Source organism: Lycium ferocissimum, chromosome 7, assembly GCF_029784015.1.
Source record: "Lycium ferocissimum isolate CSIRO_LF1 chromosome 7, AGI_CSIRO_Lferr_CH_V1, whole genome shotgun sequence".
Classification (NCBI taxonomy): domain Eukaryota; kingdom Viridiplantae; phylum Streptophyta; class Magnoliopsida; order Solanales; family Solanaceae; genus Lycium; species Lycium ferocissimum.
The window spans coordinates 33,904,211-33,914,418 of NC_081348.1; the positions used below are offsets into that span (position 1 = coordinate 33,904,211).

The 10,208-nt window shown below is 35.8% G+C and overlaps 1 protein-coding gene across 3 annotated transcripts; it reads right to left on the reverse strand.

Annotated features, from left to right (window-relative positions):
• Nucleotides 1-90: 90 nt before the first annotated feature.
• Nucleotides 91-8,975, reverse strand: LOC132064542 (uncharacterized). Of its 3 annotated transcripts, none has more exons than XM_059457549.1 (8): nucleotides 8,811-8,975; nucleotides 7,296-8,031; nucleotides 6,889-6,966; nucleotides 6,122-6,356; nucleotides 5,857-5,959; nucleotides 3,572-3,704; nucleotides 1,009-1,362; nucleotides 91-581 (listed from the first exon to the last, which is right to left on the reverse strand). In XM_059457549.1, the coding sequence occupies exons 2-8, from the start codon at nucleotides 7,911-7,913 to the stop codon at nucleotides 369-371; spliced, it is 1,734 nt and encodes a 577-aa protein (XP_059313532.1). In that variant the 5' UTR covers nucleotides 7,914-8,031; nucleotides 8,811-8,975; the 3' UTR covers nucleotides 91-368. The 3 variants fall into 3 exon arrangements, with proteins under 3 accessions (XP_059313532.1, XP_059313533.1, XP_059313534.1); XM_059457550.1 differs by having other exon boundaries at nucleotides 8,739-8,958; XM_059457551.1 differs by having other exon boundaries at nucleotides 8,728-8,958.
• Nucleotides 8,976-10,208: the final 1,233 nt, after the last annotated feature.

A 10,208-nucleotide genomic window follows, 5' to 3' on the forward strand; every position in this document is an offset into this window, starting at 1 on the left:
TGTTACATTAGCTGTTCAATGATCTTTCATTCTGCAAAATGGCTCGGCAATTTCAGCTTGTCTCTCCTTGTGTAGAAGATAATTGCAGTGAGGGTAAACGCTTATGGAACTGAAATGCGTTATATCATTATTCCTGAATAGTAAATGCCAGACAATCTACAAAGCATCCACTTCGCCAGTTGTAGTCCTAATTTCTGCGTTTACAAAGAAAAGAGGAGAGAGAGAGAGAGAGAGAAGCTAATGGGAGAGTTTATCACCCTCATAATACACTCGACCTACAGTATGACCCTTCTAAGAAAAGGCAATGGTATTGGTCTTTTCCAAAACTACGGAATCACATATTCATCGGTCAATACCATCTGAGAAGATTAAGAATCACCCTGCTTCATCAACATGGAAACAGCTGCATGAATGGAGCTCTTGCGGGAAGAACCCTTACGCTTAACTAGCGAATGTGGTCCATTCCAGACAGATCTTTTATCATCAGCAAACAGGGTTCGTGATAACTCCATAACTGATGGATTTTCGAGATAACGCAAGTTCTCCAACATCTTGGCTTTCTGATGCTTGTTTTGCAATTCCTGTTCAAAATATTCATCACCCAAAACAGAGTTACAATACAATAAATTTATTTACTAACCTTCCTTGCACTGTAAAACCTGGTATAACATTACCATCAGCCAACAGGAATCCTCTTAGACTGACGAGAAACATTATTGATAGCTCAGTTTTCTCCAAAGGACAAAATGAGAAAAATGATAAATATAGGTTCATCTTTCACTGGAATGGGATAAGTGCCTGGTGACTCAGGTTATTATGTTTGTATTTTTTTCTTCAAAGAGCATTTTCTTCAGTGTGTATCCTAAGCTGTTAATCAGTGGCTGCCGTTCAAGTAGGATTATGCAATTTCGAGAATAATAAGGTATTGAAGAATGAACTAATATATAATGATCCCAGATATCTGAACGAGCCTTTTTCAAACTGGAAGCAAACTTTCAAATTGCTTACCTTTGGCCTCTGTTGCCCAGTTGCAGCATTTTCATCCCCATGCTGCAGATTTTCTTTTTGACTGTCATTCAGCAAATCTCCACCTGGCTCCACATTTTGCTTCTGATGATGTGATTTCTGCTCATCTACAGATACATAACCTGACTGCAAATTCTCAGAAGAGACCCTCATTCTTTTACTTTGGACTCCCATTTCACTCCCCGTTCCTTCCCCTAGATTCTCATGTAAAGCATCCTGATTTTCAGTTAACTTTCTCTCTGCTCCTTTTCCTTGCATAATGGTGTCAACATCTGGCTCTGGTGAATTCTCCATATTAGATGAGGTGTACTCTCGACTTTCTCCAGGTGAAGTTTCCTTTTCAGAGAGAAAATGGAGAACGAAAATTTAGTAAGGAAATAAATTTAGTAAGGAAATTGTATTAGCACTATCAGAATGATCACAAAGTTTTTGGAAACAGAGTAACATCTTTACCAGCAAGATATCCAGAAGCCAAGCAGATTGAATACCAAGCGGAGCAAAGTCCGGAATTCATCTTTTAGACCTTTGGTTGTTACTTTATATTCTTTTCCTGGTTAGATACATAAATTTGTTCTCTCAACACCCCCACCCGCCCACCCCCACCCCAAAAAAAAAACCCCTTCTTCTGCACGTTTTTCCCGTCCAAATTTTACTAGCTTTGTCAACACTAGACTAATTCATTAATAATTTCCTACTGCCTACCTTATCATAGATTGACTGCAATTCCCATTGTCTTTAGATTTGGAGAGGTGATTTTATAATTTCACCAGCCATGAAGTGTACGAGAGAGGTGGAACATATTGTTTAAATCATCTAAATTATAATTGAATCTTCTGCTTTATGCTGACATCTATCATTTGAACTGACAACAAATAACACCATCCAGACACCGTAACAATTTCTTCTCTCTTCATGACTTGGAAATAAAAAATCTTTCTTATGTGAAAAACTTGCTAAGAAAGTTTACACGGAACAATTACAAGGTTTGTTTCTTAGGAGACCAGCGTTTATAGCCTCAAGCAATCTCCAAAGCATGGTTTGGTTGGTTTAGCTTTTGTTGTCTGACAATTTAGTAAGTTCTGACGTCAAGCCAATTATCAGTAATTTACATAGATTCTCCAAAGTATTGTTTATATTGATGACATCGTTATAACAAGTGATGATCATGAAAGTATCTTTCAACTTCAATATCTCACAAGTTTTTTCCAGACTAAGGATTTGCAAACACTTAGGCATCTAGGTGGCACAATTTAGCAATGGTATTATCATTTCACAAAGAAGCGCAAACCTATTGATACCTAATGGTTTTTCGAATGTTAAGTTTATTGCTAGAAAGAACCTCTGACAGACACAGGACCAACACCGTAAACTTGTTGGAAAGCTTTATCATCTCAGTATTACACAACTCAACATTTAATTTGATGTGTGGTTACTCAGTTCCTTCAAACTCCTTGTGACAGTGACTGAAATGCAGTAATCTGAATCCTAAGGACTGTATCAAGGTCTATATGAGGACAGGGGCATTCGCATATTGGTGGGAATTCTGATGCAGATTGGTGCTGGATCTCCTTTCTGAAATATGGCCGACTTCAGGATATTGTATCTTCAATCCAGGAGATCTTATATCTTAGAAAAGCAAAATGTATGATGTGATGGACTCATTAGGTCCAGATGCAGCATCTCGAGCCATGTCCACAGCTACATGTGAGCTGATATGGTTAAAGCAGCTTCTTCAACAATTGATTTTTATAGGAAAAGAGAAGCTGATCACTACTTTGTGAGAAGTTGCACAACATAAGGCTTCAAATCCCGTATTTAACGGGAAAAAACGAAGCACAAATAGACAGATTGTTAGGCAAAAGCCTGAATCAGGAGGTATTACGACGAGCTTCATCAATTTCAAATGACTGGGTATTACTCCCTCTGTCCCAATTTATGCAACACTCTTTCCTTTTTAGTCAGTGCCAAAAAGAATGTCACCTTTCTATTGGAACAATTTAACTTTAAACTTCCAATTTTGCCCTTAATAAGATGATTTATAGCCACACAAATATCTATGCCTTATTTTAGACCACAAGATTAAAAGTCTTCTTTTCATTCTTAAACTCCGTACCCAATCAAACATCATCACATAAATTGGGACGGAAGGAGTAGTATTAGTCTTTCAAAGTACTTCTAAATTCCTATATCAAATACAATTGCAACAAGCTAAGAATATACCATATGTACATTTCAACATGAGGGGAGTGTTAATAATTTTGAATTTATTATTCAACTTAAATACCAATTAAGCAAATGCATTGTCTAAGATCAAATAAGATCATTTAGGATCAATTAAGAAGATTCCTTGTCTGTAATTATGTATTCTTACATTCTGTTTTAGAATGTGCATATTACAACTTGAACCCACAGTAGGTTGAGGTTCTCTTCTTTATCTACTGATTCTAACTGACTCCGTAATCTAAGCCCTCAACTATAAAATATTTCCAAAAATTATTAACCGAGAAATATATAAAATCAGCATAGCTAAAAAGGCTTTAAGTACCTCGGGCTTCGTATCATCTGGATAATCATCACTAGCTTGGTCATCCAACGACCGAGTGCTCTCCTCCCGCTCCTGCCTGCGCCGTATCATCACACATATAGCACAAAGGCAGCCTTCCTTGTGCTTCTTGAGCCTGAAAAGAAGTCCAACAAAATCAAGAAAAAAAACTACACTTCCAGTGACGGTAACAGTAAATTGGTACCAGATGTACCACCTCTGGAGAATTTGTAGCTTCACCAGTTTATAGCACAAACCAAAACATATGGAAAAATCCGAGGGAGTAGGTTTTAATACTTTCTAAACAGAGAGAATTTAAGGCAGAGACGTGTGATACAGTTTCTGATTGGGCGACGTTATGATCTAGAAACCACTTAAATAAGGCAGAGACGTGTGATACATTTTCTGATTGGGCGACGTTATGATCTAGAAACCACTTAAATAAGGCAGAGATGTGAGATGCATTTTCTGATTGGGCGACGTTATGATCTAGAAACCACTAAAATAAGACTACAACATTCAGATTACGAAATGTATCTCTTAATTGTAATTTTCACCAGGCCAGTACTAATTTTGTTTCGCATCGGAAAATTATCAGGCAAATGTATTACTCCCTCCGTTTCAGTTTGTTTGTCTAGTTATGACTTGGCATGCAGTTTAAGAAAGTAAAGAAGAATTTTAAGTAAAGAAGAATTTTAATTCTTGTTGTCTTAAATTAAAGATATGTAGAATGTACCAAAATGCCCTTTAATCTTGTGGTCTTAAACATGCCATGTGGAAAGCTGGAATTAAAGAGTTGCCAAAAAAGGAAAGAGGCATTTTTTTTTATAACGGACTAAAAAGGAAAGTAAGACAAATAAATTGAAACAGAGGGAGTACCAGCATTTTCCAACTTTTATGAAATCAAATTTGTTTTCTTACTTTGCGTTAGAATTTTTAGATCCTATATTAAGTCCTAAATTTAAATACTGTACTCCAACTCTCCTAATCTATGTAAAAGAGAATCTCCTTTTACAAAACCTTGGTCGAAAAGTCCATCGGGGTATTGAAGCTAGGCCAACTGTAGATTATTAAAAATAAATATTTGGTAAAATTATTATTAGCCTCTGGGATAGGGCAGATTAGATTAATCCAGTATCTCATACGTCTTTTTGGTTTCTCTGGACTAAGTCAGTTTGAGGATTGTAATAAAAAGTTGAGGGATAACTTAACTCCAATGGACAAGGGCAGGTCAGGCTCTGGGTAGTATTCCCACTGAATAGAACACAAAGAGACCTCTTTGGTTATCATATATAAGATGGATTAAGGAAAGCCCGCTCTAATTGTTCCACTTCCCTTTCCCTTCCCATGATATGGTTCTCTCCCATCTCATACCCCAGCCATGGAACTCCGCTTCTCCTGCTCACCTCATCCTTGATTTCGTCCTTCTATGGAAAACATCCCCCCACCCATCCAGTCAATGCCGCAAGTATCGATTCTCCACCACTGAATGGCTTACTTAGTGTCACCAGCATGAATGCATTTTCCCAACGGAAGCAAAGGATGTTTACCATCTAAGATTTTTTTTTCATGACAGAAAGTATCTTCTTGGACATATAAATTTTGCCTAAAATTATGGGAAAGAAAAGGATTCATTCAGCCAATTATCGGAAGAATACCATTTTTTTTTGGGGGGGGGGGGGGGGATATGGTAAATGCAGCAGAATAAGATTAGCTGTGGCACATAGTTGTTTCATAAAAGCGGACATCTCCTGAGACTTCACAATATAGCAATTAAGATTTCTGGGTTCGATAGGAGTATAACTGTCCATTTTATGCTTTAGAAGATAGATATAATTTTCAGTGATGTATCATCTTCCATCTCCTACAACCCTTATCAATAAAAAATTGCACTATTAACGCATAAAGTTTTTTTCATCTCTATAAACCTTTTCCTGGTTTAGAAACTTTCTTAACTGATACCGTAAACTGCATTTGTCAAGCTACCTGTCCAGGAGCCCGACGGTGGTCCTTCCCACTTAGCGCCGTTGGTGGCTAGAACACCAACCTTATGGTTGGAGGTGGAGGTGTCTTTACTCTTTACCACTAGGGTAACCCTCTCCTGTTCTTTTTCTAGTTAAGAAGCATTGTGAACTCTTTGTTGTTTTTAGGTTTTACTAAAAAAAAAAAAAAAAAAAAAAAAAAACTCTTTGTTGTTTTCCACATTTATGTCATACAAACATATCTAGACCCTGCACATAAGTGATGGCCAATGAGAGAAGTACATAAAAAAAAATAGAGCAACATACCCTTGAGCCCTTTTGTTGTTTTTGTGAGTTAAAGAACCACTTTTTGTAGGTTCTTTTCCATGACTTGAAGGTGTAGTGTCCTTAATTTGACTGCTTTCGGCACCTAATAAGGTAAGAAGACGTGAGTTAAATGCTGATTAACAACAGTTTTAATTGATGAACAAAGCTTAATTGCTAAGCTTGCAGAAAAGAAAGACAAGCATATAACCGAATTCAGTAGACTGATACTGATATGAAAATATATTAAGGTACGGGAGAGGTTTACTTTGCAGATGATCACTGTATAAGCCAGCTGCTGACCAGTACTTTGCGAAGTTCTTTTTCACCCGCTTCATGAGCTCCATAACATAATCACCCTTATTATTATACTTGTAGCAGTTATTCCATATATATTGCACATCCCTATAGACATCCTCGGAGTTCATGTACTTGACACCACTTTCCAGATTACTACATATTGTCCCGAAATCCATAGGTGTATCTATAACATCAAAATAATCCTGCTCCCCACCAGTTGAAGAAGAATTCATTAATGTACTAGAGGAAGGGAAAAAGGGACAGGTAAAGCATCTAAAAGATTTTATGACAATATGCAGAAGACAAAGACTACGACCTCTACACACTTCTATGCCATCACTTTGATTTTTTTAATTTTTTTTTTTTTTTTTGGGGGTATTCCTATATAAAACAGTTTCCTGATATTTGACTAGAGATGTAATATGTTGAACTTTAGTAATGCCACAAGCAACTCGTTTCAATGGAAGTCGGAGTGATGCTGACCCCAAAATAGACAGATGACTTTTTCCAGCCTACATGAGAATCATTTACAATAGCTTTATTCAATCAAACAGATTTTCTAAGGTCCTGTATTACTTGTCAAAAAACCCTCACATAGACATGGGATTTTTGGTTATTGAATTGAACCTCCAAAACCAACTCTAGATAACACTACCCATACTGTGAAATAAAAGAAATTTAAGAAAACCATACTGTGAAATAAAAGAAATTTAAGAAAATAAATTTTGTACTTACAGGAATTCCAAGAGAAATAGGATCAACTGGAGTATTGAAGGGCTCTGCAGCATCCATTTTCATGATTTTTCTTATAACCTAAGTAAACAGGAAATAAAAATAAATTATTATAAAAGTGATGATCTTAAGATATCCTTTAAGACTTAGATTCTCCTTAGCATGGTAATCCATGGTTAACACTATGTTACCCTAAGTGGACGTAAGGGTGAAAAGGAAGTAAAAGGTATATAATTCCTCATATTCGTCAAATCTTGAAGGGGCTAAAAATGTTAGTATGGAGGGGTAACCTCCAATTCTATTTCCGCTCAGCTTTTTACTTCCTTACCAACTAACAGCGATATGGAATATGTTAAAAAATGTGCATCTTGTGAACATGCCAGGACAAATAGGTTCTTTGCCCTGCTTACCTCCAAAGCAGTGTCTAATTCCTGCTTGTTTAACCTCAAATCACGGCGAAGTAATTCAGGCTCTTGTTTTTTTATCCTCTCTTCCTTCACCATTTCAGCATTACTACAAGGGCTCATGCTTGAAGAAAAGCCTTTTGAAGACTTAATCTTTATGCCTCCAGATTTTTTTAGCACATTCCCCGGGGTAGTCACATTAGCCTCAGGCAATGAATTTGCACTGTCTTCCATTTTCTCATTAGAAACAACCTGTTTTTCTGGACCAGCTTGCTGGCTACTTTTATCAGTATCACTATTATGAGTACCTACTTCTGAAGAAGTAAGCTGGGGGTCTAATGTTTTTGAAGTTTTGATCTTTACTTTCATACGCCCATAAACTGCTACAGGTTTATCCCTTGGCACATTGGAACTAGTGATCACAGGTTTTTCCGGTTGATCAGTTCCGGTAGAAGAAGGTGTCTCAGCCTCAACACCGGAGTTAACTCCATCATTGTCAATATCTTCCGTACCAGAACTAGTTTCTGTATTCATGCTACCATTATTAGATCCTCCCTCGCTTGTACCTGTTATCCGAGGCTTCTTTGCTTTACCACCTTTTTTGCTTCCACGATGGCGCTTCATCTTTCCTTAAAAACTGATTCAGGTGAGCACAGTCTTTCGTCAGTTGAAAACTTGAAACTCTTCAGCTACCTTGTATATTTGGCACTAGGCTGCTACAAGCAGGGAAAGACTAGTAAACCTACAAAAACCAGGATAAGCAGGGTCTAGTTAGTAAAAGTTAAAGAATGTTATCCACTTCAGCGGCAAACTTTACAAAAATAAGTAGTCATGTAACAAATAATAGCAACCAGCCACATACGAAATCCATTACAACACAAATTTAAGAGCCCTAACTTGGGCAAAAAGCACCAATTTTCTTAATCTGAAATACCTGACATGGATCTGCAACACCTCAAAACAAGAAAATTGCTTTAAAGAACTTACAATAAAATTCCAGTTTATCAAGAATTCTTTTGTGCTAGTCCTACATTAAAAGAAGCTAATTAAAGATAGATGTATGATGTAACCTTCAAAAACACCCTGCTATAATAAATCACTTAATTGTTAAATCTCTTCTCAGAACCCAAAAAAAAAAAAAAAAACAAAAAAAGGTCTAAAACCTTAAAATTACCAACAATGCGAGCAAAACAAAACCAAACCCTAGAATCCACTCACAACCAAGATATAAGAGAAAACAAAAGAAACAAACCAATCTAAATCAAAGCCTGAACTGATTAGCAAGAAAAGAACTACATTGATAGTGATAGACCAGCATAATCTAAGAATTAAAATGCAAATTAACATATCAAGAACTTGAAAGACAGAATCTTGGATAAACCAACAAACCCCATTATAGAAAACAAGACAACAAATGAGAACAAAGATAAAAACCCACAATAAACATACACCAAATCACTTCAAGAACCAAAGACTTTGTGTATTTGCTCTGTAGTTAAGCCTTCAGTTAGGAAAGCTTACTCTTTCTTTGCCTTTCCCTCGCTTTATTTTCAAATAGATGAAAATATTTGAAAATTTTAAGGTTTTTAAGGACCCTAAAACATAAATGAGATGTCCGAATTACAGAAGAAAACCATTAAACCCTTTTTTTTCTTTTTGTTTTCACTTAACCCTTTCCCTTCGACATTGGGATGACATTTATTTATACAATTTTATATGTTTATATTAACCCGCCAATTTTTGAGAAGTTTCACCTGGCTCCCCTTAATTTTGTTTTCAGCAAATTTAGTACTCCGTTTAATTAATTAAAGAGGTCAGTTGCAACTTGCAAACTGTTATTGATCCACTCTAAATTTAATTTTAGGTAAAAATAGCAACGGCCAAACTTAGGAAAACAAACTATTTGTTGTTCCTTTGAGGTCCACTTTTTATCTAATTTAAGCTATGTATATTGATAATATAAATATTATTTTATTATACAATAAATTTTGACATGTTAGAGCATTTTTTTCAAATTAATACTTATCAAGAGATTGTAGTTACTTAATAACTGATTTGATTTTGTAAATATTTTCTACACTATCACTGTATAAGCCTTATCTTTTACACTTAATGAAGGTTTTAATCTTATGTAACGAAGTTTTCATATCATTAAGATGTCTATTCAAGGATTCTTATAAATAAGAGTTTACTAATTCCATCAATTCAATATTACCGTCATCGCCCACCATTACCAAATACGATGCATCGTCGCTGATCACCATTATCAACTACCACCACTCACAATTACCATCCTCGGCCACAACCACCAACATTGTCAATCATTACAATCAACTATCAGAAATTCAAAACCATCATCTACAATCATCACTACCAACCATCAATTACTATCGACAATCACCACCATCAGCCACCACTATATATCGTAAACCGTTGTTATCATTCACCATCACCATTAGCTATCACTGTCTGTCATCCGCACGACTATCAGTAGCCGCCACCAACAATTACCATCAACTACTAGGTACTACCCATAACACCACCATTAGCCAACATCATCCCCAATTGACACCCACAACCACAAACCACCCCCATAATATATTTTTAATTTTTTTTTTTATGATATAGTATTAAATTAATTTAATATCTTATTGAATTTTAAATTATTAATTTTTAAATAAAATTTATACATTCAAATGTAGAAAAATAAAAAGTCTTAATTATTTAGTATGTAGGTCTTAGGAGCCGTTTGGAGATGGTTTGAAACCATGATTTGAAATCATGTTTGGACATGTAATTTGGATATCTTAAGTTGTATTTTCTCTTATAGACATAAAAACCCCACAAGTTGTGAAAACTATCAAAACATTCCCAATTCTTATACAATCTTACCAAATGAGCAAGTCATAATTCATAACA